The sequence below is a fragment of the Manis pentadactyla genome, chromosome 10 (assembly GCF_030020395.1).
Source record: "Manis pentadactyla isolate mManPen7 chromosome 10, mManPen7.hap1, whole genome shotgun sequence".
In the NCBI taxonomy this organism is placed as follows: Eukaryota; Metazoa; Chordata; class Mammalia; order Pholidota; family Manidae; genus Manis; species Manis pentadactyla.
In genome coordinates this window covers 126280881-126307038 of record NC_080028.1, presented here as the reverse complement: position 1 = coordinate 126307038, position 26158 = coordinate 126280881, and the positions used below count along the sequence as shown (strand labels likewise).

The window sequence follows — 26158 nt, the reverse complement described above, 5'->3', positions numbered from 1 at the left end:
GTAATGGGGTATGTGGTGGGGACTTGATAATGGGGGCAATCTAGTAACCACAATGTTGCTCATGTGAAACCTTCATAAGATTGTATATCAATGAATGATACCTTAATAAAAAAAAAAAAAAAGAATACTGGCCAGTTATATTATAGGATGTCCTTAGACTTGGGTTTGTCTGATGTTTTCTTATGATTAGATCGAGATGCATGTTTGGCAAGAACACAGTAGAAAGGCTGTGTCGTCTCAGCCCACCAGAGTCACAGGATCCCGATGCTGTCTTGTTCCTGATGATGGTGACTGTGGTCATTTAGTTCAAGGGTATCTGCCACTTTCTCCCTGGTAAACTACCGTTTTTCTCTTTGAACTCGGGAGTTCCCTGGGGTGGATACTTTGAGGTTATACAAACATTCTGTTTCTGGTGGGTGTTTAAGCCACCAGCAGCTCACACCAGCACCAGCTATTGCCCTGCTTGCTGGATGGTGATGGTCCCGTCATTCCGCATGCATTTAGTACTTGTGGTCGTGCTGCAAGGGGGTGGTCCTTTCTCCCCATTTGTTACCAAAGTGTGGACTAGTATTTATTTCAGTTGCTGGCCTACAGTCCATTACTATCATTTCCCTTTTGCCCTAGATTTGGCCACTGGGGCACTTACCAGCTGCAGCCTGTGCCTTCCGGGTGCACCCCCTCATTTTCAAGTCCTTCCTCACCTTCTGGGGCACAGAACACTCCATGCTCATCTCCCCTGTTCTCCGGGAGCCCGGGCTCCCTTGCTGAAGGATGGTGTGCACAAAGGTCCGGTGCAGGGCGGGCGAGTGCTCGCTCCACCTTGCCCGGGGTGGAGCTCCCTGGGACTCCGGAGTGCGCTGTCCCGGGCGGCCACTCCCCCTCCGTGCCCGGTTTGCTCCCTGCTGCCGGAACGTCTTTGCCTCTAGGCCTGTCGTTGAACATAGCTAGGACGTGTGTGTACAGTTATGCGTACCTGAGTACCTGTTTCCACGTCCAGTCTGTAAGTACAGGGAAAGTCGCGTGTTCACAGTGACACGTCCATTTCCACTGTGGCACAGGGTCCATCCTCGCCACCCCCGTTCCCTTTTTTGCATCTCCCTCCTCACCCAGGCTCCACAGGGCACTTGCTTGCTTGATCTTCATATGTACACAGAGCAGTTTCAGAATTGCTAACAGTTCTGCAGTGATTGGGTGCCGTCCGTTTGGAGGCCAGCTTTACGACCTACCGGGTACCATTTCCAAAGTGAGCTGGGTTCTTTCAGGGGTTTGTGTTGCTGATAGTACAGTTTGCACACTTGTTACTGTTTGTATTTCATACTCTTGGTCGTTCACTTTGGGTTATGGGAAACGTTACCTACGATGCACAGGAAGGTATACGCAGAGATGTCACATTCCCCTGCGCTCAGCTGCCCCGTCCCCAACCCGCTGTTCTTTCCATTCTGTCCCCACATACCCTTTATGGATTGTACTGCTGCCTCCCCTACAAGACGCTGAAATCCAAACTGAGTCAGTCCCTGTGATGTGACCTTATCTGGAAATGGGGTCTTTGCAGATGATCAAGTTAAGGTGAGGTCATTAGGGTGGGCTCTAATCCGCTGTGACTGTCCTTAACAAAAAGGGGAAATTTGGACAGACACACAGAGGGAAAATAACAGGAAGACATGGAGAAGACAGACAGCCAGCTGCCTACAAGCCGGAGCACCTGAGGCCACCGAGGCTGGCAGCCTGGCTTAGACCCGATCCTCCCTCTTAGCCTTAGAATGAACCGGCCCCGCCAGCACTTTGATTTTGGACTTCTGGCCTCTACAACTGGGAAACTAATACATTTCTTTGAAAGTACCCAATTTGTGGCACTTTGTTGCAGCAGCCACAGGAAACTAACTCCCAGCCTCATTAGTTTCTGGTTTATCTTCCCCATGTTTCTTGCACAAATGAGCGGACACATCCGTGTTTCCTGTGTCTCTTTCTTACATGAAGGGTGACGTGCACTACATAGCTCGGTCGCTCGGGAGCATTATTTTTAATAGCACAAAACTAAAAACAGCTTAAACACCCGTCGAGCACTAGTTTCCATTACAGTGGACTCCCACTCGCTCATTAAAAAGGATGTACCAAGACAGAATGAGCTCTAACGTGTTGTTGACTGAAATCTTAAGTTTCAAGACAGGAAATAAAGTATGTGGCCATAAATCAAATAGCTCCCTGTCTTTATCTGGGAACAGGTTCAGAATAGTTCATTTATGGGAGTTTCAAAATGCTGAGAGCCCTTAGCCTTTGAATTTTTCAATTTCCCGTAATTTCTGCCTTCCATTGGGTTCGGGATAGTTTCCACTGGGAGAGGCCCTGAGGGGACCGACGCTCAGGGCGAGGGAAGGATGCTGTTAGCACAACGCGGGTAGGACACCGTGGGCCAAATGATAAGTTCAGTAAATTTATGCAAGTGGAACAGACCAGAAATACTTTAGTCCTAGTAAAATTCGGAAACCATCTCTTCCTGGGGATGTGATGTGCTGCCTCACGGTTTCTGTGGTTGGGTTATGGCTGCCTGATGAAACACAGTAAGAGGAGTATTGGATGTAAGAATTCCTAACGCGAGGCTGCTCGTGTGGAGACGTGAACACCGCCTGTCGGGAATTACTGGGCTGGGCACCCACTCCCTTCTGGGGGAGCTCCTCCTCCACCTCTCATTCTCGCGGTGCGGCAGCTTACCCGTCAGCGCAGCTCGGTCGGCATGTTCTACTCAGCACTCGAGTCCTGGCCCTGTGTGGGGCCAGGTGTGGGGGTTTCATCTCCCCTGTACCCCGGCCTCACCGATTTCCTCCCTGAAGCCCTGCAGTGCTTTAAGGTGGAGGCCCCCAGCTTTGGCGGGGGACCTGTTGTCTCGGATGTGTGTGGAGCACTGTCTCGGGGTGGGACAGCTGCCCGGTCAGCCGGCGTGGTTCCCTCCCTGGGCCGGCTGGGATCACTGGGATGAGCTCTAGCGTGTACCCCTGCCCACCTCCTTGAGCTCCCCTGGCCTGGTGCAGACTGTTCATTAAACCCTCTTACCAAGTATCATTTAGCTCCAGAAGAAATAGTGCAGTATTTTGTGTGCTTTTTTTTTTTCTTTTTTAGCTATATGGATAAAGTGAACAATGCAGTTAAACCCAGAGAATTTATTAGACTGTTTAGAAATTGAATGTCTTCTGAATTGGGGTGGATGTTTTTGAGGTATTCTGCATAGAGGTAAAGGCTAAATCCAGGAATAAGTTGAAGGCCGGTGTTTATACGTTGTAGGAATGGGGAGTCGGGCACTGATTGACTGACACCTTCAGGTTGTTTCTGGATGTCCTGATCCACTCCTTTCCCACCTACCAGATTCCTTAGAAGGTCGTGAGACTCGACATTGTGTTGAGGGCTGGGCCCTCCCAGGGTTTCTCCCCCTTCGCTCGTGGCAGTCGCGTGGAGAGGAAGGCTGGCCGTCCCCACCTCAGGCCCTGTGGGGCCGTGAGCGTCAGGGATGCTTCTGTCCGGCGGGCTTGGACAAGGTGTTTGCAGGACGCACCCCTGCCCACCTCCCGCGGCTCTGCCCGAGCTCTGCTACTTTCTTGGTACTTGACACGCGAGGGGAGGTGTTGCCAAGCTACACCCGAAACAGCCGCTGGCTGCCCAGCATTCAGTCACCACTGGTTCCACCTGGGTGGCGTTGGGGGTGCACAGCCTGCTTGAGCGAGCTGCACGTCAGCCTCTGCAGGACCGACCAGGGGTGGTGACCCAGGACGTCCTGTCTCTGGTGTCCTGCTGACTCTCACACCCTCTCCGTGTCTGTTTTCAGGAAAACCGGTTCTGTGTCCTTGGAGGCCCCTGTCCCGGTCCGGAATCCCCAGGCGAAACCTGGCTGCAGGCTTCCGCGCAGGACGGCCGTTGAGCTCACGGGCTGCCGAGGACAGGACGGAGGAGCCCCTGCGCTCCGTCAGCAGCGGCTCCGAGGCCGTGCAGGGTACTGCGCTCGGCGGCGCCTGGCCCGGGAAGCCTTCCTCCGCTGGCGTGCTGGCTTGTGAGGGGGTGTTTCAGAGGCAGGAGCAAGTGACTGATAAGCCAGCCCACTCGCCGGGCGGTCTCGGAGGGAGGGTTTCCCAAAGCAGCGCCGCCGCCTCGGTCTTCTCGGGCCTGCCTTCCATCCAGTGTGTCCTGCCCCCTCTGGTGGTCACCGTGAGTTCCCAGCAGGGCACCGTCTCTGGGTGGTGACTCCCGGCACATCTGCTAATGATCATGGAAGCGGCACATAAACCCAGGATTGGCCCCACCGAGGCAGGCCCCCCGCCAGGGGTCTGTTCGCTGCTGGGAAGTGTGGGAACCCAGTCTCCATAGCCCGTCCTCAAGTGGGCCCGTTTTTGGCTTTCCAGTGAGACAATAGCAAAATCCTTGATGTTGGGGTTAAGAAGATAAGTGAGGTTTTCAGTTGTTCTGTCTTCTAAATAATTAATTTGGAAACGACCTTTGTAAAGAACAGAATGCAAGCTCTGGTTGTCAGAGCCAGCCTGACTCTCACCGGGCACGCTGGGAAGGGTTGGCCCTCGAGGCAGCCGGGGCCGAGGGGTGCGGGCCCCACCGTGGGAGGCGGGTGCAGGCTTGCTTCCTTTACTGTTTCCGTGGGGAGAGGGGACCCGCTTCGCTGGCCCCCTCCTGAGGCCTCCTGCCCGAGAGCCCTAATCGTTGTTTCCTTCTTATTCATTCTTTTGAACAATGTTCAAAATTCATTACCTTAAATGTTTGGATCATTGTATAGCACATACGCTTCCACCAAAATAGAAATTAAACGTCCTTGTCTGTGTCTGTGATTGCTTACCAGGTTCCGTTTCCAAACATGAGTTCCAGGCTGAGACAAAGAAGCTTCTGGACATTGTTGCCCGTTCCCTGTACTCAGAAAAAGAGGTGCAGTACCTGTTAATCACTCCCGGTGCTGGCAAGGTTTCTTCTGGCAAAATTATTTTTATGCTATTCTGGGGAAATGCCAGATGGTATGTTAGCTGTGAGGCTGTGTTGAGTTTGGACAAGTCCTGATCTTGGCTGCCAGCAAGAATATTTCTACCAAAGTCTGGGTTTCATGGACAAATATATCCAGATGATTCTTTGGACCAGACTGACTCCAGGAACCGAGGAATTTTGCTGATAATCTAAGAGTCCTCAGATACTGGCGCTGAGACCCCCTTCCTGTGGCTCTGCCTGTGTGCCCCAAGGCCTCGTCACTTGGCCTGTCAGCGCAGCATCACCACCTGTGGTCTGCGGGGCGTCGGGACTGGAGGATGGTGTTCCTTTGTTCCCTGGCCTTGTGTGGGATTGAGCAGTGAGCCGCTGCCGAGGGCCTTTTGGAGGACACTGAACTGACTGAGGGGTGACGGGCTGTAGAGAACACGTGGGCCACCACTGTCCCCATGCCCGTGGCTAGAATGCCAAGGAGAACTTTGAAGGAAGGTAAGGCACAGCACCCCAGAGTAAAGAGCGGCTTCTCGGGAAGCGTTTCCAGGGCTCATGCTGTGACATACTCCCCTCGGGCACTCCTGTCCGTGGGGCCCAGCTCGCCCCGCCTGCCCCTCCCCGTGGGCGGCTCTCACGGAGGTGGAAGGTCAGACTGAGCTGAGGTACCTCTCAGGCACTGACGGGAAGCAGCCCCGAGGCCCCTTCCTCCTGAGCACGGAAGGTCTGGGCTGGGCTGATCTTGCTGCATCACATAGAGCCAGTGAGCCTTTGTTCATGGAGTAGAAGAAATAGAATTGGGTATTTTTGACATCTCTGCACAAGAAGTGGGCCCCCCCCCGGGTTCTTCTTAAAGTTTGAGTTAGTGTAACAGACTGACAGCTAACTTCACAGTTGATTTTTCAGGAGGAAGCAGTAGAATTAAAAGTTTATTCCATAAAGCTGTTTCAGGGACGAGCAATAGGCCGCTCCTTACCTTTCTTCAAAGTTCTTGCATTCCAGCAGTGAGCATGGAGACAGTGGTGGGCCGCACGTTCTCTACTTTCTCTATGTCCTGCCAACCCCTCAGCCAGTTTAGTCTCTTCCATTTTGTTCCCTGCCCTGGGGAAACTGCCTTTGAGTTTCCCCTTTATGGTATTGTGGTTAAAAATCAGAATATTGTCATCCAGCTGTTAGCTGTTGAAACCAGAAGGTCCTGCAGTGTCAGCAGCCTATTTCCATTCCCATAGGTGTTTATACGGGAGCTGATCTCCAATGCCAGCGACGCCTTGGAGAAACTGCGTCATAAGCTGGTGTCTGAAGGCCAAACGCTGCCGGAAATGGAGATTCACTTGCAGACCGATGCTGAGAAAGGCACCATCACGGTCCAGGTACCTCCTCCCAAGTGTCCTGACACGGGGCCTGCCTCCCTGCCTCTTGCGCTGGTGCCCCCGTGGGAGTGACTGGCAGGGCCTGTGGGCCGTGGCCCCCTTCACAGGCTCTGGGGAAGGGGACGGGCCTGCCAACTACTGTTAATGTTTTAGTGAATGTCTATTTAGATTTTGGGTGTCTGTGCACTTATTTACTTATCTAGACATATGTAAACAAATATTTATTATTATTTTTTAATGTTGTCTTTAGATTTTTAACCGCACTCTTCCTCTTGTAATTCATGTTTCCTTAAATTATTAAATATCCCTGTGGCACTGTTTTTAATAACAGCCTGCTATTCGCATTAACAGTCTGGCTTTAGGCAAAGCAATACTTTTGGTTGCTGTTGTAACCTTTTGAAAATTCTAAGATCAGAAAGTTAGGAAAGCCAAAGGGGGCCTGGTTACTCAGGCAGGTGGGCCTAAGGGACGTGCTGGTCCCGAGACGGCTGCTGCTGGACCTGCCCTCCCAGGGCCACAGCCAGTGCCGGGATGTGCTGGACACTGTTTGCCTGGGCCTCCCGCCTCTACACGGGAGCTGATGCGCCTGCGCGGGACCTGTTCTGGGGTGTCTGTGCTCTCTCGTTCACTCACTCCTGGGGGTCCGGGTATGCGTCCACCTCTCCTGTTGTTTTAAGAAGCTTTATTGATGCATAATTTACACGCAGTAAAATCCGTCAATGTTAAGTGTACCGTTCAGTGGGTTTCGAGCGGTGTGCACATTGCTGTAACTACACATACCGTCAGGACGACAACACCCCTGCTGTTCCCTCCCCACTTCCCAGCCCTGTCATCCACAGAGCTCCTTCCTATCACTGTGGTTTTGTATTTTCTAGAATTCCATGTAACCAGAATTCCACATTAGGTAGTCTTTTGAGTCTGACTTCTTTCACTCAGCAAAATGCTCTTGAGATTCATCCGTGTTGCATGTGTCAGTATTTGTGCCTTCCTGTCACTGAGAAGTGTTCTGTGTGCGTGTGAAGCAGTCTGTGTATCCATTCAGCAGTTGATCAAACATTTTGGTTGTTAACACTTTTGCCCTTATTATTCAAGATACTGATTACTGTTAATTATTATTCAAGATTATAATCGAATTACCTGGGAACCATTATCAAAAATCAAGTGACTGTGCATCTCAGTTTCTGGATTCTCTGTCCTTGATCTGTGTGTCTCTGTCCTCTAGTGAGGCCTGGCTGAGGTGACTGCAGGTGGGCTCTTCTGATGGCTGTGGGGGGGTGTCCCTGAGCCCTGCCTGGCAGGTGTCATCGATGCCATTCTCACCCCGGGGCCGTTGTACACGCCCATCCCTGCTCCCCACCGCCGACACTGGCATGTGATGTGTCTCTCTCCTTAGGACACTGGCATTGGGATGACACAGGAAGAGCTGGTGTCCAACCTGGGGACGATTGCTAGGTCAGGGTCAAAGGTAAGCCTCCTGTGACCCCTTTGACCAGAGAGGGCACACTGTCCCAGTACACTCCAGACGCCAGCTTCAGTGTGAACACGGTAGCACGTGATCTCATATGTCAGCACTGGGACCTCTGAGGTCACTCCTGTTATTTTGTAGATGAAGCTTTTCCCACAGCTAGAAATTGGCCATCCCTAGGTTCACAGCCCATCGGTCCGAGTCCAGACCACGCCATTCTGTCCCGGACTCTCTTCTCTCAAGTCATTTCTCAGCAGTTGCTGGAGTGGCGTAGGCATGAAGCAGAGCCCCTCGGGCGTGAGCTGGGCCCTTGGCGCGTGCGGGCTGCACAGCGCTTCAGGCCCCTCGCAGGCCGAGCCACAGGGCTGGTCCCTGCTAATGTGACTTGACGCCTGTGGGGGGCGGATGGGCGGGGTGGCCTCTAGCAGCAGCTGTGCCAGCCCAAGGCAAGGGCTGTGGCCTTGGCTGCCTCTGTACCTCTCCTTGGAGTCCAAAGGCTTTTTGTTTGTTTTTGTGGCCCTTTGTGGTGCCTACAAAAGGGCATCTTGCACCATATGCTTCCAAATAGCCTGATTGTCAGTTGAAAGTGATTCGCAGAACTATCTACTTTGCCTAAGTTACTTCCTTCCCACTGCATTCTTGCTTGGATTCCCATCACAGAAAGCCGGTGCCGTCACAGACAGGAGCGCTCGCTCCACACGGCTCTTTGAGTTTAAAATCAAAGTGACCTACAACTTGAAGTTTAGTTCCCCGGTCGTACTAGCCACAGTCCCCGGGCTGGGCACACATGTGGTCAGCAGCTCCCACCCTGGACCACATGGAACATTCCCGCCATCGCAGCATGTTCTGGACACTGTACATAGCAGCGCACATGTGCGTCTTACTTAATTTTTCATCTTAGGAACTTTGATAACATGAGTTTTAATTGAGTGCCTTGAGATAACATACAGAAGTGTGTGTTTGGTATGTATGATTTTTCCCAGGAGGCTTAAAATCTAGGAGACAGAGTTCCCTGCTGGGAGTCTCCTCCTTCGCCTGCTCAACTCCAGGGGCTGGGGCTGGCGGGGAGCCATCTGCGAGGCCCCTGCCACCCTGTCGCCACACTGCCGGGGTTCTCTGTGACGTGGGGTGGGCAGTGCTTAGTGTGGTTGTCTGGAAGAACAAATATGTCTCAGCGTGTGCTGGAGGAACGAACACAGGGAGTCACCAATGTCCGTCCTCTCTGGGGAAGAGGGCGCCCTCCCTCTGACCAGCCTTCGCCACCGCAGGCCTTTCTGGACGCGCTGCAGAACCAGGCGGAGGCAAGCAGCAAGATCATTGGTCAGTTCGGAGTAGGTTTCTACTCGGCGTTCATGGTGGCCGACAGGGTCGAGGTCTATTCCCGCTCAGCAGCCCCGGGCAGCCCCGGTTACCAGTGGCTTTCAGACGGGTGAGTGTGACGTCAGGGTCCCCGCATCATACAGGGCGTGCCTGCCCCCTGGGGCCCCCGCAGCCCAGCTTGCCGACATGCAGACGGAGATCCAAGTGAAGCATTACTGCTTCTCCAGGAAGGAGACTCCACAGAAAGCGGCAGTGGGCCTCCTGGGCTCTGGGGCACCAGTCAGTCTTCCCACACTGCATGGCTCCCCTCGGCCTGTCCCGGGCGGGGCCCCTCTGAATGGTCAGCTACACTTAGGCCCAGCTGTTCCCCAGGGGGGCCCGGCGGTCTCCTTGGGCCTATTCTGTGTGAGCCCACCTCCCACACGCAGCGGCCAGTGCCGCTGACGGAGGCTCGGTGGCCTGGGGGCTCGGCCGGGTCGGCAGCGGCACTCCGGCTGCCCTCTCTGCGCGTTGGCGGTGAGGGGCCTGCCTGTGGGGGATCTGCCAGCGGCCATGAGTGCGTCTGGCTTCCCCTTTCCCGTGTGTCTCAGCTCTGGGGTATTTGAAGTCGCGGAGGCCTCGGGAGTTAGAACCGGGACCAAAATCATCGTCCACCTCAAGCCGGACAGCAGAGAGTTTGCTAGCGAGGCCCGGGTCCGAGGTGAGTGGAGCCCAGGCCTCAGGACGTGCGCACGGCAGCAGCCAGGCCGGCGGGGCGCCCCCCACTGCCGTGCTGCCGTCTGGACGGGAGCATGGGGGGTGCAGGGCAGGGGTCTGCTGGGACGGCCAGTAGGTCTCCGGGGCCAGAGCCCCTGCAGGCTGCAAGCCGAACCAGGGACAGGCTGCTGTGGTCAGGGGTGCTTCTCTCCCTCCCAAGCGGCATGCGTCCCTTCGGCGTCCCGCCTGTGTTGTGCGATGTCACAGGCCCGCCCTCCCAGCCTGAGCCCAGCTTCCGGCAAGAACCGGAGCCAGCGCTTCCGGGCATGGTTTTCCCTGGCCTCACCGAATGCCGATCAAGTGCCAGGTGCTTTCCAGGCATTGCTGTTGGCCCATAAAACCATACTTATGCCACCACGAAGGCGTGTGGCCTCATGTGGCCCTGGCCTCAAAACATCTGGTTCTGGAATGAGTCCTGCTCACCATGTGTGGGCAGGACAGGGTCCCTGCGGTGGCCTGGCTTCCAGCCTCCCCTGTGCACCGACTGCCCCACAGCGCTTGCAGAGTATTGTCACCGGAAGCCTCTGTGTTTGTTGTTTTCCTTTTGTCTCTTCCAGATGTAGTGACCAAGTACAGTAACTTCATCAGCTTCCCCTTGTACCTCAACGGAAGGCGCACCAACACCCTGCAGGTGGGGCCCTCAGCCGCCCGGAGGTCTCAGCTGGTGCTCGGTTGGCCGGACGGGCAGAGACGGGACTGGGAGATGGCGTCACGGTCCCTGGGCTAGGGGTTCTTTGTGGACGGGTGAGCCCTGCAGGTGCAGGCAGGGCCCCCAGCCCCCTGCACCCTGGCCATTTGCACCGGGGCCTCACACCTGTACAGTTCCCCCTTTTTTACAGTGTATAGTGCGTCGGTCCTTAGTGTGTCCACAGAGTCATGCAACCAGTCAATTCTAGAACATTTTCATCACTCTAGAAAGAGGCCCTACCCCCACTAGTGGTCCCCATTTCCCCCCTCTCTGGCCCCTGGCATCCACCCATCTGCTTTCAGTCTCCGTGGGTTTGCCCATTCTGGACATCTCATATAAACGGAATCAAGCACTACATGGCCTTCTGTGTTTGGCTTATTTTATCACAAGGCTCGTCCGTGTTGTGGCATGCGCCAGCGCACCAGTCCTTTCTAGGCGGACGGGTGCTCCCTCCTGTGGCGAGACCAGGTTTCTTTGTCCGCTCACCCATTGATGGCTAGTAGATGGTGATGTACGGATGTGCGGCACGTCCAGAACCTGCCCCAGCCTGGCTCCTCCTGTCTCTGGCCTGGGGAAGCGCACTTGATCCGAGACCCTTTTCTGTGTCTCTGCCACTCCCATCCCCAGCTGGGCATGTGGTACTGGAGACAGAGGGTCTTGTACCCAAGACTGCCACCCTGTGTGTCCCAGGCGTGTCCTTGAGCGCACGCAGGGTCACGGATTCTGCCTGCTCAGCCCACAGGCTGTTGGGAGGATGCGTCTCAGACATAACGTCCCCCACTAATCTCTATTCCAGGCCATCTGGATGATGGATGCTAAAGATGTAGGCGAGCAGCAGGACGAGGAATTCTACCGCTATCTCGCTCAGGCCCATGATAAGCCCCGTTACACCCTGCGCTACAGGACGGATGCACCGCTGAACATCCGCAGCGTCTTCTACGTGCCGGAAACGGTGAGCCCTGTGCAGCTGCTCATTGGCCCGTCCGCTGCTCCCTGAAGCGGGCATCCCGCCTGGTGATGGTTTTCCCACAGCACTTTCCCTGAACAGTAACAGTTCAGCACAAACACATCACGGAAGTTAACTTGGCAGCATCAGAGTGAAAGAAAACCCTGTGCCCTGGGGCGGGTGGACGCGGGTTTCGAGCGAGGAGTGTCTGCATGCTGTCTTCCGGGGAGGAACAGGAATGTTTGGTGCTGGGAACCTGGGCTCTTGAATGGGGTGCTGGCCCGGGGAGTCTGCAGTGGGGGCCCCTGGGCAGCCCGCTGGGCTTCCTGTCTGCAGGCAGGCACGTCCCTGGGCTGCGTGGAGGAACGGGGCTCTGCCGCTCAGATGAGGCAGTGGGCTGTCCTTGCTGCCACTGGGCCCCTGGGACGTCCGGCGCGCAGGAGTTAGGGGAAGGCTGTGCCGAAGCCCGCCGGGGCGAGCACGGCCTCCCCTGGCTTCATCTGACTGCGGCCCTCCTGACGCCCTGTTCCCCATTCTGGAAGGCGTCTTACAGACCCCCACCACAGACCAGACCAGCAGCACCAGCGTCTCCTGGGACGTGTTAGGGGTGCAGAGTCCGGGCATCTGCCCCACAGCCAGGACCTCCCAAGTCAGTCTTCATCTCGACACAATGTGATGTGTGTGCAGATTGCAGGTGGCACAGCGCTGGTGTCGAGCAGGCCCCCACGGGCATTTCTGTCCAGGGCCAGGTAGTGGCGGCTTTGAGCCCTGCAGCCCGACGCCGGCATGACCGCGCTGCAGACCGCGCCTGAGCCAGCCGGCAGGGCTGTGCCACGGGAAACTATGGACATCAAATTTGGATATCCCGTATTTTCACATATCATGAAAGACTCATTTTTTCCTCAACTGTTTAAAAATGGAAAAGCCTTCCTGGGCTACACAAACCAGGTGATGAGCTAGGTCCGGCCTACGGCCGAAGCCCGCTGTCCCTGGCCCCTAGCGGGTCTGGCCTGCTCCCGGACACGCTGCTCATCGTTTCTTGCATCCCTGGGGGAGGGGCGCGGGGAGGGCGGCAGCTGCCTCGGGGAGGCACCCCTGCTCCCGCTCCGAGCCGCTGTGGGGGTGTCCTGGGCACGGGTGTCCCCTCCGGATTGGTACACATCCAGCCCAGGGCCCCCCTCCAGAAGGGGTGGTTTTCAGCGTCGTCAGCAGAGTCCCTGTGAGCCCTCATAGGCTCTGTGGCCGACGGGGATTCCTGCCGTTGCCCCCCGACGCCGCTCTTTCCTTGCCCCCAGAAACCGTCCTTGTTTGACGTGAGCCGCGAGCTGGGCTCTGGCGTTGCGCTGTACAGCCGCAAAGTCCTCGTCCGGGCCGAGACCGCTGACGTCCTGCCCACGTGGCTGCGCTTCATTCGCGGTACGGTGCCCCAGCCTGTGTGCGGCGTGGGGGCCGCGGGCCCTGGGTGTGGCCGGCAGCTGACGCGATCCCAAAGAGCTCCGCTTTTCCCGCCCAGAGCCCCCCGGGGAGCGTCTGGCCTCCGAACGGTAGTCAGGGTCGATTGGGGCATAATGCGGGTAGCAAGATGTTTAAATCACGTTCTCTGAACGTCTAAAGGTATTACCTGAGTTTCAGGTTTATATATGAATGGCCTTTGACATGAATTCTTTAAGAGCTTAATAAAGAATTCATTAAACTCTTGGTACCATTTTGTCACACAAAGTTGCAAAATATCCACGATGCATTTATGATTTTGAACGTGAAATCCAGGAAGTGGTTTTCGGTGTGAAACTGATACTGGAACCTTAGCTACTGTCTCCCGGCCTGGCCTGCTCTGCGTCGTCACATCGCTGTCCAGGGCGTCAGCGGCACGGCGGGGCTCCCCCCTCGGGCCGGCGCTGCTTCCCGCTTACCCACGGGGAGGCCGGCGGTGTGGGTGGGACAGGGCCGTGCGCCCGGGACGCCCTGACGGAGCTTTGTCCCTAAGGTGTGGTGGACAGCGAGGACGTCCCCCTGAACCTCAGCCGGGAGCTCCTCCAGGAGAGCGCGCTGATCAGGTGCGAGGCGCAGCCGTGCGGGCTGGGAGGGGCGGGGGGCGGAGCACGGGGCTGAGCGGGCCGTGTTGGCGGCGCCGGGGTCAGGCGTGCTCTGCCCACGGTTACACTGAGAGTTTTTATAAAGGAGCTTGCGGACTGACTACTGAGGAAGCACTGTGGGCGCCAGATGTCCCCAGCCTTGGCCAGCCCACGCCCGGATCCCAGAGAGCGGGCACGCTGTCTCTGAGGCGGACAAGGCACAGGACAGCCACAAGGCCAGGAGAGCCTGGCCTCGGTCCCTGGTGGTGTGAAGGGCAGAGGCCGGGCACCAGCCCCTTCTGGAGGTGGTGCTCTTGGGATCCCCGTAGGCCGAGCTGGTGGCCTTTCTCAGCCTCCCCATCCCAGTGTTTGCTCCCACCCAGAACTGTGCCAAACCCTTCGCATGCAGCTCATGTGATCCTTTGAGGTGGGGCCCACTGGGTCCCTGTGTCACAGTCACGGAAACCAAGTCCCAGAGAGGTCACACCAGCCAGTGAAGCATATCTGAGTCCGTGTCTTCTGACCTCGGGCTGTGGGCTCACCCAGCAACTGGTGGTGCCTGAGGCTGCAGGCTGACTGCGTCGGCTGCCCTGTCGCTCTTTGTAGTTTTCAAGGGCTAGATTTTAAGTCTAAGAACTCATCCTGGTCAGAGAAGAGTCAGATTACAGAAAAGGAGAAATGACAATGTCCTTTTTTCCCCTGAACCCTTTGACAGTAAGCTGTTCCCCGATGTCCCATCTTCCGCAGGTGCCTTCGGGCGTCTTTGCTCTGGACAAGCACGTCCCCCCCCCCCCAGCTCTGGTGCAGCACCGCCCCGTCCTCAGACCCATTTGCAGCCATCTGCTTGGCCCCGTCGTGTCCTTTGCGTTGAGGGGGTCCAGCCCGGAGTCGCACGGGGTTTTGGTCGCCACGTCTCTGTGGCCTCCTTCAGGCCGGCCAAGGTCTAGCCCTTCCCTCTCGGGGTCTGGCTGTCTCTGGAGTCTAGGCCGGTGATGTGTGAGGTCGTGGCTCAGTGGGGCTCCCTGGAGTAGGTGCAGGACTAGCACAAAGCGACTGCATCCCATCGGGGGCACCTGCCAGAGCTGCCCCCGAGTGCCAGTGCTGGCTTTGGGGCTCCTGGGGCATCTGCCCGTCTCCCCGAGGGAAGGCACTCTTCCCCATGCGGAACGCATCTTTATGTGGGGTGGGGTTTTGCAGCTGTGTAAGTAGCGTGTTACCTCATCAAACTTCCAAAGTAGTCATTTATTATAATACTTAGGTGGCTTTTCTTATGTCTGTTTTACTAGTGGGCTCTGATCTATTCCTGTCCTCATTTACTGTGATGCCCACACCGTCCCTGATTTAGCCACGGAGCACGGCTGGGCAGACGGCTCCCGTGCCCTTTGACGTGTGGCCGCCATGCTCCCACTGCCTCCTGGCCTCTGGCACAGGTGATCGAGGCTCGCTTTGTATTTTGCCTCCATCACTTCCCACCAGGAATTACTCATTCCTCCTGGAGCCTGGGTGACGTTTAGATGCCAGGCCCGGGCACTGGGCGCACCACTGCTGGCCACGTTTCCCAGGCCTACTACGGGACAGAGCTGAGCACAGACGAGGGTTGGCGTGAGTGTGTGCACGCATGCACGTGTGCACGCATGTGTTTCTGTGTCCCTTGCGTCCACCCAGCACCGCTGGTCCCGACTGTCACCCCTTCCCACATCTGCCCCCTTGACAGAGATCTGCTCACTCTCCGCTCGCTGTCCTAACGCCTCCCCTCCGGGAGGCCAGCCTGCCGTGGCTGCTCCCCACACGGGGCTGCCTGGACGCCCTCTGGGGGCCTTGCCCCTTGACTCTACACCCAGGCTTGCCCGCCCCAGCCCTACGTGGACTCCTCCCTGCGCCCTCACCCCATCCCAGCTGCTAGGGCTCCCCCGCTGCAGGTGTGGGTGCCGCCTGGCCCACTCTGCCCTGTGCCGAAGGACCGAGTCCTGCCAGACGGGAGCCACAGGGAAAAGGAAAAGCTTAGATGAATGCGAAATGGTGTTGCCCCCGACCTTGGATTATTAAGGAAACACACAGAAACTTCACTTTTTCAAAGGAAAGGCAAAATATTAAGAAAGAAATGAAGGTACCCCTAATTTTGCTGATCAAGTTGCCCATAGTCTTGTCCACCAAGTGATACCACAGGTATGCCTCCCGCGCAGGCCGGAGTTGTGTGGGGTCTGCGTCCATAATGCCCCGTGACACTAGCTCACCCCTACTGGGATTTTTCTGGGTTTTCTTCCTCGTGTCGTGGGATCATCAGAGGATGTGATTTTCAATGGCCGCGCAGTTGCCGTCATTCACCTTGACCTGTTCTTTCCCCTGGACACTGAGGCTGTTCATACTTACTTTCTATTTTGTGGCACAGTGAGAGTCCTGGTCCACAGGCCTTGGTCATTCACGGTGCTTCCTGAAGCGCACTGCGTGCGGCTCGCCGTCCCGGCTGGGCCCTCGGCTGCCCTCCCTAGGGAGGGCGTCGGTCTGCGTTCCTGCTACAAGGGGGCACGTGTGTCCTTAATGTTGGCCAAGGCTCACCCTCTCCTTGGCCTCGTCTTTTCAGTTTGGCCAAAATTTACTACCTTCTCTTTACTACCTTGGTTATTAGTGGGCCGAGTGGTTTTTCACATCCTTCTGGCTGTTTTTATCTCGTAAAAGTTGCTTGTTTATGATGAGTACATTTCTGTTCTATAGGAAACTCCGGGACCTTATACAGCAGAGGCTAATAAAATTCTTCATTGACCAGAGTAAAAAAGATGCTGAGAAATATGCCAAGTTTTTTGAAGACTATGGCTTGTTCATGAGGGAAGGCATCGTGACCGCTGCTGAACAGGAGGTCAAGGTAGGGCGTGGGTTTCCAGGCCTCTGGGCCGCTGTGGATGTGGAAGAAACTGGTGGAGGCCAGAAACCTGATGATGGTGCCGGGGGCACCCTCGCCCTGCTCCCCAGGGGTCCCTGGGCATCGCCTCTAGCCTCGGCCTGTGCCGGGGGACGCAGCAGGCCCCGCCTGATCAGGGGTGCCCGTGCCCTGGCCTTTCCCCCACAGGGCCCAGCTCCAGTCCCCTCACCCGAGGCCGGAAGGAAGCAGGTGTGCGTGCTGCCTCCTCTCCCAGGGCTTGGGGCTCAGGGGTCACCAGAGGCTGGGGACAGGCCTGGGGGCCAGGGGCCCTTTGGGGAAGGGCCAGGCCACTGTGTGCTCAGCAGCCTGGCGTTCGGGGAGCCTTGCAGGTAGCTACGTGAACATGATACAAGTGTGCCATGGACCTGCTCTGGCTGATTTCAAACTGTAGTACGATTCACATACCATGAAATTCACCTTCCGAAAGGGAACAGTTCAGTGGCACTTCATACAGACCACTCGTCACCCCCACACCTGTCCCCATTAGGGGACTCCCAGCACCGGGGTTCCAGCTTCTGCACCAGAAGAGCAAGGAGGGGGGTGGCCCGCCGTCTGGGGTTCCCAAGGCTCACTCTTTGGGCCGGTCGCCTCCCCCGCAGCCTCTGGGCAGTGCGTGCTGCTGCTTCGTTCACTGCTCCGGGACTGGTAGCTCGCTTAGCGCATTTGTGTTAGTGAGGCTCCGAGACGGGAGCGCGAGCGCCGGGGCTCCCGGCCCTGGTCTGCCGCTGTGTGTCGGCCTTCCGCCCACCATCTTCACTGTGCCTGTTGTTTGTCGGCTGTGATTATCGGAGATGAGTCCGTGGTGCAGACAAGGCAGGGTTCATGCCAGGCCACGGCCAGGCTGGTGGCATCAGCCCGGCTGCAGCTTGTCGCCGCCCCTCTGTCCCTCCAGGCAGCTCCTGTGGGGTCGAGGTGACCCCAGCAGTCGCCTCAAATTCCAGCCGAAGTATGAGGGGAAGCACAAGCCCCTTCAAGTGACATGCCTCACTTTCCCCTGCCCCCACTGGCCAGGACAGTCCCCTGGCTGTGAGGAGGGCCGGGAAGTGGGGATTTCACACCTGCGTCCCCGTGCCCGGCCAGAGGAGAGGGCGGTGAGGGACAGAGGGTGGAGGGGGGGCAGGCTCTGGGCAGGGCCCCTCCACAAGGCCCTGGGCCACCCAGGGTGGAAGGTGCTCTCCAAGGCCCCCTGAGCTTTGGGTGTGGGGACTCAGGGGCACCACCGGGGTCCCCACAGCCCCCAGGGGCCCAGCCTCCCCGGAGCACCGCCCCCAGGCCCGGCCTCTGCAGGAGCTGCAGAACGTGGTGCCCTGGCCGCAGGGCCGGCCCGAGCTGCCGCCTCCTGGCCGTGGGCTCCCCGAGTCTGTGCCCCGCTGGCTGGGAGGCTCTCAGCTGGGATCCGGGATGAGCAGCGACTGGCCCTTGTCCGCAGGAGGGGATCGCGAAGCTGCTGCGGTATGAGTCCTCGGCCCTGCCCGCCGGGCAGCTGACCAGCCTCCAGGACTATGCTGGCCGGATGCGGGCTGGCACTCGCAGCATCTACTACCTGTGCGCCCCCAGCCGCCACCTGGCTGAGCATTCGCCCTACTACGAGGCCATGAAGCAGAAAAACACGGAGGTGGGTGGGCCTCGGGGCAGCTGCTGGGCCGGGCCCCCTGCGTTTGCCCTTCCCGCTGGGGCCACGTCAGGACAAGGTGGGGGCCCAGCGCCTGCAGGAGGGTCTCTGCTCAGTGCAAATGGCTGAACGTGCCCAGGACCCAGGAGAGCCAAGCAGCACGAGTCAGCGTCCAGGGGCCTGGAGTCCTCGGCCCAAGCCTGCCGTCCAGTTTGTGTCTCTCGCGGAGGTGACCCTGGGATTTCCCTTGAACAGTCACTTTCTGTTGCTGAGATGTAGCCAGAGCTCCCTCAGCCCCAGCTGGCCAACCAACCTTCTCCGCAAGGCCCGGGATGCCCCGGCGCCCCCTGGGGACCCCCCACGACTCAGGCGGGCGCTCCTCGTCGCAGGCAGAGACCTCTCCTGGCCCAAGGGCCTCATTCTCGGCCTCCCCCGCAGGTTCTCTTCTGCTACGAGCGATTCGACGAGCTGACCCTGCTCCACCTTCGTGAGTTTGACAAGAAGAAGCTGATCTCCGTGGAAACGGACATCGTGGTCGATCACTACAAGGAGGAGGAGTTTGGAGATGGGTCCCCAGGTTGGCCTTCCCTCTCGCGGGGGCGGGTGGCGACCCACGGGGTGCAGGCGGAGGGGGTAGGCTGGGCCCCGGACTGGCACCGTTTGCTGCAGGGCCCCTTCTACCCAACAGCGCTGCGTTTCATGGGGTTTTCCTCACTTGTATCTGGAATTACCGGCCTATCCCAAAGAAGCTGTTTTGGGAACATTTTTAAATTCTTCAAACATTCTTATGAATGGAAACCATTTACCTCTTTGGACCCCAGGATCTCCAACATTCCTTCCAACTTGCTTTCCTTAAGATTGATGGGAGTTTCCTAACCAAGGTTGTGTGGGCCTCAGGCAGCCAAAGGTGCCCTGAGGTCCAGTTTTGCTGCTTGATTTTCGGTGAAAAGCCCTGGGGAAGCTGTCTGTGTGCAGGCAGCCAGCAGGGGTGGCGGGGGCCTGCCTGGCACTTGGCATGTTGACATCTCAGGCGCCCAGAGGTGCCAAGGTGGAGTGGGGCGCATGGCCTTCTGCTCTCCCATAGCCGGTGACCGCCTGTCAGAGAAGGAGGTGGAGGACCTGATGGCCTGGATGAGAAATGCGCTGGGGACACGTGTCACCAACGTGAAGGTGAGGCTGTCGTGGCCCTCGGTGACAGCACAGCTGGCTGCCCCGCCAGCTCTGAAGGGCTGGCCTGGTGGGCGTTCTCCCAGCGGCTGTTGAAGCCGTGATAAGAGGTGGGACCCAGGCGTGCCACTGCCACTCGTGTGTGCACACGTGGCCACGTGCCCCCAGGGTTGTTGCTGAGGCAGGCAGCTGGCCTATTTGCTGCACTTTATAGAGCAGGTGGGAACCGAGAAAATCTAGGGTGAGCCTCTGAGGGCCTTGTGGTCACGACGCAGAGAAGAGGGGTCCCCAGCTGGCCAACCCAGAGCCATCCTGGTCTGGGCCCCAGAGAAGCTCTGGTGGCAGAGGACACAAGGGCTTCCACCCTGGGCCTGGGGGCGCTGATTTTCTAGCTGGAGTTCTAGGGGGCACTGGGGTGGGCTTCAGTGAGCCCAGAACCAGCCAGCCCAGCACAGACCTTCAAGAGGCAGTCACCAGGGAACAGGTGTCCAGCGCAGGCACTGGCACACATTCAGGGGTGGCCGCAAGGGACAGACGGGGCAATGGCCCAGAGCAGAGGAGGGCAGCCCTGTGGAGGCGACAGGAGGCCAAGGTGTGCAGCTGAGTCTCTGTAACACATGGACTGAGTCCATGCTTTTCAGTGGTAACTTGGTTAAGGTGACCCCCAAGGTAGGTAGAATCGTCCCTGTCCAGGGATGGAAACGGGGCCCAGCACCTCCCCGGTCACACACTGGGCGGCGGCGAGCTGGGTCTGAGCCAGCTCAGGTGTTTTTCATTATCACACTGCTGGGAAGGGAGGCCCAAGTCAGGAGGCCCGAAGCCCTGGGGTGGGCAGAGGGCCGGCCTGTGAACAGTGGGGAGCAGGTGGGAATGCTTCGGAGGGGCAGCTGGTTAGCCACCGGCCAGACGGAGCCCCTGTAGGAAGGAGGCTCTGCCATTCGCACGTTGGGCTGAGGGCAGGTAGACCTGCGTGGAGGCCCGCTGGGCCTGGGCAGCAACTGGTCCACTGGAAGCAGGTGGCTTTCGAAGGGGAAGGAGGCTCCAGGAATGCAGTGGGGCAGGGGTGGGCGTTGCTGGCCGTGGTCTGGGAGGGTCTGTCCCCGGAGACCTGCGTTCTCCTGCCTTGTCAACCAGGGAAGCTTCATACCTGGGCAAGACCCCACCGGCCCAGGGCCTTCACGACCAGGTCCCTGTTGCCCTGGGGCCCCTGTCACCCCTGGGCCCTGGCCTTGCCTGTAGGTGACTCTTCGACTGGACACCCACCCTGCCATGATAACCGTGCTGGAGATGGGGGCCGCCCGGCACTTCCTGCGCATGCAGCAGCTGGCCAAGTCCCAGGAGGAGCGTGCCCAGCTCCTGCAGCCCACGCTGGAGATCAACCCCCGGTAAGGCCGCCGGCGCCCAGGCCCGTGACCCTCTGACCTGCCAGGTAATCCTGTGCAGGGATGCCAGTCTTTCTTCTCTTATTTGACCTTAAAAAGCCCGTAAAACTTATGTACAGTTCCCTGAATCTAAAGACAACACCTGTGTAGTTCGGCCAAATGAAATCTAAACCGGCACCCATGTAAAGTTTCAAAAACACCCTCGGTGGCCTCCGCCTGCTCCCCTCCTTCGCCCCCGTTGGAGTTCTGTCCCTCTCCGCGGGGACCCGTGGCCCTGACTTGTGCTGACTGATAGTTTTCTTGCTCTGCTTTATGGCCTTACCGTCCATGTAGCTCAGTTGTGCCTGTTGCCGACCGTTTATGTGGATGGAAGCCTGGGGTGCGTGGGAGCCTTGCTCTCCCCCGTCCGTGGGGGAGGCCGTACTGTGTTAACTACCGCAGCTCCGGCCACAGTCACAGTCGGAAGCTCCCTCGGCACGTACGTGTTGTGTCTTGATGGACATTTGTGTAGTTTCGTTTAGCTTTTGTGCCCGGGTGTGACGCTGCCGTGCCCTCTGCTGGACCAGGTGGAACCCAGCTGCTGGCACCGGCTCCCCCAGCAAAGCAGGGGAACCCCAGGCCCCACATTTCCTGGCCTTGAGCTTGGTTTTCTCATATTTCTTTTCTAGTGTCTTTTCCTATTGGATTCTTTATATACACTTCATCAGTTTAAAATGTCATTTGCTACTTTGTTTTTGCACCTGCTAAAAGATATTAAAAGATACGTTTTGACCCAAAATTCTTAATCAAAGGCACAAATCTCCCTTTTTGCCCATTTTGTTTTTATTGAAGTGTAGTGTACATACAATTTTATATTAGTTGCAAGTATACAACATAGTGATTCAACATCTGTATACGAAAGAGCCTCCACGCAATTATTACGTCATGACCATGTGCTGTGCTGTGCCCTGATCCCCGTGACTTCCTGGCTTTAAAGTGGGAGTCTGCACTCTTCGTCGCCCTACCCTGTAACCCTTTGTTAGGTGCTTTTTTGGATCTTAAGCCCTTTTCTTCTAAAAGCTTTACAGTTTGGGCCATTGGTGTTGGTTTTTAGCGCACCTCTGGGTAGTTCAGGATGGCCCTGGCCCTCTCCCGCATCCCACTGTGTGTGACCCCCGATCCGCTGTCAGGTGTCGGTGCGCACGTGCTCTGTGGGCCTGTCTGTGGCAGGGCCGCACCACCCCAGCCTCCCCAGGCCTGGCTCTTGGGCCAGCAGGCCCCCAGCCCCTCGGGGACGTAGCACGGTAGCCTGGCCAGTCACCCGCACTGACTTCTGGGCTTGTGACTGAGACTGTATTGATTCCCAGTCAATTTCAAATGAACTGCCATCTTTAGGATACCGATCTTTTCCACCCATTAACACAATGTCTTGTGATAACTTACATTTTCTGTAGAGCTCTTAATTTTTTATAATTATTCTTTGTGTCTCATATTTTGAAATTTCATTTTCTAGCTGTTGCTGTTGTATATGAAGACAGTTTGGGTGGCATTTGTATATAGCAATAGTTTTTTTAATGAAATTTTATAAACAAGTTACTATAAAAATACCAGAAAATAGCAAAAACAAAACCCAGACTCGCTGCCCCCCCAGCGCACCAGTAGTCACCATAGCTTTTGTGTGGGTTAGGTTTAGAACTAATGGTTTTATCACAAGTATTTTCCGTGTTGGTTTATAACCCCGTTTTCTTTATTACATATAAACTGGGGAATGAGGGGAGGTGATGACTGGGTGAGAGATCCGAGTTGGCTTATGACTCTCGGGCAGAGCCGAAGTGCTTATTTCCATTGCCAAAAGGCTTTGAATGTCTTATTTCCTTTTAAAGCTGGTAGTATATTCATATGGTTCAGAATTCAAAACAACCGAAGGAGTTTATAGTGGAAACTCCCGCCTACACTTGCGCCCAGTGCAGCCCGAGTTAGCAGAGACGGTGTCTGGCGTGGGCGGGTGTCATCCGTGGCCGCCTCAGCTGCGCGGCAGCGGGTTGCCGAGCCTCCTGTTGCTTTTTACGTGTTTCCTGCTCTCGGTGGGGCTGTGAGGAAGGGGACGTGCTTGGTTCTTACAGACCTACATTTCCCCAGTTTTTGCCATTCTTTTCTCATTTAAGATAAAATTTCAGTTAAACACTCTACAGGCGTACTTCACTTCATCGGGCTTCCCAGGAAACTGCATTTTTTTTTTTTTTTTTTTTTACGAATTCCATTATTTGTGGCCACCCTGCATCGAGCAGGTCTGTCAGTGCTGTTTTCCAACATTTGCTCGGTTTGTGGCTGGTAGATTTTGTTAATTGTCCCAGTGCTTCAGATGTTTTCATGATGACTCACTGACAGCGCCAAGGAAGACTAGCACCTCTTTAGCCCTAGCGCCGTACCCTCTGGGGAAGCCTGAGGTCGGCCTGCACATGAAGTTCAGCTTGACTGTTATTTTTGACTTCTGGGTTTCATTTTGCTTGGAAAGGCTTTCCCTTCTGAGATTTATATAAAACATTTCTTCAGTTTTCTTCTAAAAGTTTTTACATTTAATTTTAGTGTGACCTGAGGGGCTAGAGGAATCAGCTTGTTTCCTGGTTGCCTGTCCAGGTTCCCTGTCTTAAGCCTCCACAGATACCAGCCACCGCGACACCTCAGCTTTGGTGCGCTGGGCTGTTGGGTACACCTGTCTGAGTCTCCTGGGCACATAACCCAGTGGGTCACTCGGGCCCTCGTGCTGCTGCACAGCACCAAGCCACCTTCCGGTGGTTTCTGTGTTGCAGGCACACGCTGATCAAGAAGCTCAGTCAGCTGAGAGACAGCGAGCCTGACCTGGCCCAGCTGCTCGTTGAGCAGGTGAGGACCGAGGCTGCCAGTCTGGGAGCCTGCCTCCTCCTGTGTGGGGAGAGCGCTCTGCGTTTTAGGTCCCCAAGTTGGAACCAGGGCTCGGCCCTCCCCCCTGATGAAGCCCCCACCCTGCCTTTCAGATCTACGAGAACGCCATGATCACAGCAGGGCTCCTGGATGACCCCCGCCCCATGGTGGGCCGCTTGAACCACCTGCTCGTCAAGGCCTTGGAGCGGCACTGAGGGGCCTGCGGTGACAGGGCAGAAGGCGCTACATGAACCCCACACCCCTCTGCTGTGTGAAGAGGCAGGCTGGGCCCAGGGATGGGATGTCACTGCTGAGAACACCATTTTTTTTTAGGAGACGCTGGAAAACAAACATTTACAGATGAGGCGTATTGACATGAATGCACAAATGAAGGCAAAACTGATCTCTGGCAGGCAGGAATTTCTGTCTGCTTTGTTTATGAGCAATTGAGCCTCTACAGGACAGGACAGAATTTGCATTTCTATAGACAAGAACTATTTTGCTTTGCTATTAGTTACCTACAACTTACAGTCATAAAATAACTCACAGACGATGAAAAACCAGAATCAGGAAACTTAGAAGGCTATACTGTATGTAGATAATGTGTTGTTTTCCACTGAAGCGTGAATTTTCCTACAGTGCCCAGAGGGAAATTAGATCAGAAAGTCCTATATCATCATGGTGGTGGTGGTGACTTGGGTGTGTACATTTGTTAAAACTCACTGAACTGTACCATTAAAATACGTGAGTTTCTTGTATATAAAATACACCTCAGTTGATTTTTTTTTCCTGTAGTATTTTTTTTTGTTATTAATCTACAATTACATGAAGAACATTATGTTTACTAGGCTCCCCCCTTCACCAAGTCCCCCCACATCCCCCATCATCACAGTCACTGTCCATCAGCGTAGTGAGAAGCTGTAGAATCACCACCTGTCTTCTCTGTGTTGCGCAGCCCTCCCCGCATCCCACCCACACTATACGTGCTAATCGTAAGGCCCCCTTTCTTCCCCCCACCCCCTTATCCCTCCCTTCCCACCCCTCCTGCCCAGTCCCTTTCCCTTTGGTAACCGTTAGTCCATTCTTGGGAGTCTGATTCTGCTGCTGTTTCATTCCTTCTGTTTTTTTCTTTTGTTCTTATACTCCACATATGAGTGAAATCATTTGGTACTTGTCTTTCTCCGCCTGGCTTATTTCACTGAGCATAATACCCTCTAGCTCCATCCATGTGGTTGCAAATGTGAGAACACCCACTTTTGAGCTTTATTTAAATTAAAAGGTATTTCTTAATCTAAGTGTTAGGCTTTTTGTCCAGATGAGAAGGCAGGGTGCTCCGGCGCCGCAGGTATAGTGAGAGGCCGCCTACCTTTCATCACCTCCTCGGACTCCAGCAGCCGTGGGGGCGGCACTCAGAGGACCTGTCACATCCAGGGGCTGCAGCGGAGTTCAGCAGCCAGCTGCCATCAGGCTCTCCGCAGCCTCACCTCCACTGGGTAATGGTCACTGACGGCTTGGGCCTGCAAGGGAACGTGTTGGGGCGCCCAGAGGTAAGTCTCCTCAAACTACTGCTCGGGTAGGGTTAGGCTCCACCACCTTAGGGCCCCCAGAGGACAGACACATACAGTCTGGTTACTCAGTCCAAACGCAGCTTGGAAGTCAAAGGGAGCAGCCGAGCCAGGCACGACAGCGCGCTGGAGCAGAGTCCCAGCAACCACGATCCTGCAGCGGCCAGAGCCACGGGAGGTCCCCTTCAGCCCAGTGTGTGTGCCCTGGCTGCGCTGCACATGGCAACTGACCAAGACCATGTTAGCCCTCGGTGGGCTTTGCCCCAAAATTTAATAGCTGCCTTCCCTCCATGGATCAACTACAGCTCCAGGAGGTGTCAGGTCTTGGAAGTGTTTCTGAAGCTGAACCTAGAAGTCAAGCCTGCTCACGAGGCACCCTTGTCCCTGCCCTGCAGAACTCGCCCGGGCCCAGCTCACCTGTCGTAGGCACAGTGCGTGGATGTGACCGTGGTGTCTGCAGTGTCTGGAATCAGCCACTGGAAGGCAGGGCTCGTGCGCAGGCGGATGGATGGCCAGGAAGAGGGGCTCACATAGCTGCAGCCAGCGTTGAAATCGCCCATCAGCATGATATCCTACCAGAAGACACCACCAGTTGGCCCAGAGACACAATGGGGACTTGTGGAGCCCAGTGTGGGGGGTGGGGCCTTACCTCCAGGCCCCACCTCTGCTGGACGTCCAGATAGACGTCATAGAGTGCGTCAATCTCAGCCACTGCATCTGACGGAGCCGCGTGCAGGGGAACAATGGCAAAGTCCCGGACCTCTGTGGAGGCGGTAGGCATGCTGAGTGTGGGTGGAGGGCAGGCTCAGCCCTGCACTGGGGGCCCCTGGCAGCACTCACCCGTGAGTGGGGAGCGCACCCTAATGACCGCTGGCTCTCGGCTGAAGGTGTCATTCCCGCAGGGCTCACAGCCATCGTCATACTGGTAACTGTCTGGCACGGACACCTGGTGAGGTCTGCAGGCCAGGCAGAGCGTGGTTAACCTGGGGCTGGGGGCACCGTCCCATCTCAACTAAACCTACCGGCTGCTGCTTGCGGGGCAGGGGCCTGGTTTCAGCTCCC

General features: G+C 56.4%; 2 protein-coding genes across 6 annotated transcripts in view; one reads left to right on the top strand and one right to left on the bottom strand.

Annotated features, from left to right (window-relative positions):
• The window catches only part of TRAP1 (TNF receptor associated protein 1), a 53453-nt gene extending 28627 nt beyond the window's left edge, over positions 1 to 24826 (top strand). The window contains exons 2-18 of the mRNA XM_036920419.2: positions 3815 to 3979; positions 4832 to 4914; positions 6186 to 6326; positions 7720 to 7791; positions 9060 to 9220; positions 9702 to 9811; positions 10425 to 10498; positions 11352 to 11507; positions 12797 to 12917; positions 13486 to 13555; positions 16286 to 16433; positions 17920 to 18105; positions 18541 to 18679; positions 19187 to 19272; positions 20509 to 20654; positions 23441 to 23513; positions 23645 to 24826. Of these exons, the coding sequence (XP_036776314.2) occupies positions 3815 to 3979; positions 4832 to 4914; positions 6186 to 6326; positions 7720 to 7791; positions 9060 to 9220; positions 9702 to 9811; positions 10425 to 10498; positions 11352 to 11507; positions 12797 to 12917; positions 13486 to 13555; positions 16286 to 16433; positions 17920 to 18105; positions 18541 to 18679; positions 19187 to 19272; positions 20509 to 20654; positions 23441 to 23513; positions 23645 to 23746 (2033 nt within the window). The 3' untranslated portion in view covers positions 23747 to 24826. The remainder of the gene's footprint in view (positions 1 to 3814; positions 3980 to 4831; positions 4915 to 6185; positions 6327 to 7719; positions 7792 to 9059; positions 9221 to 9701; positions 9812 to 10424; positions 10499 to 11351; positions 11508 to 12796; positions 12918 to 13485; positions 13556 to 16285; positions 16434 to 17919; positions 18106 to 18540; positions 18680 to 19186; positions 19273 to 20508; positions 20655 to 23440; positions 23514 to 23644) is intronic.
• DNASE1 (deoxyribonuclease 1) overlaps positions 24794 to 26158 on the bottom strand; it is a 41553-nt gene continuing 40188 nt past the window's right edge. For 3 of the 5 annotated variants that reach the window (XM_057487696.1, XM_057487697.1, XM_036920439.2), the window contains 5 exons: positions 25937 to 26052; positions 25746 to 25858; positions 25514 to 25668; positions 25154 to 25250; positions 24794 to 25048 (listed from right to left, as the gene is read on the bottom strand). In XM_057487696.1, coding sequence (XP_057343679.1) covers positions 24995 to 25048; positions 25154 to 25250; positions 25514 to 25668; positions 25746 to 25858; positions 25937 to 26052 — 535 coding nt within the window. In that variant the 3' untranslated portion in view covers positions 24794 to 24994. The remainder of the gene's footprint in view (positions 25049 to 25153; positions 25251 to 25513; positions 25669 to 25745; positions 25859 to 25936; positions 26053 to 26158) is intronic. The other 2 variants (XM_057487695.1, XM_057487698.1) reach the window with 1 other exon arrangement.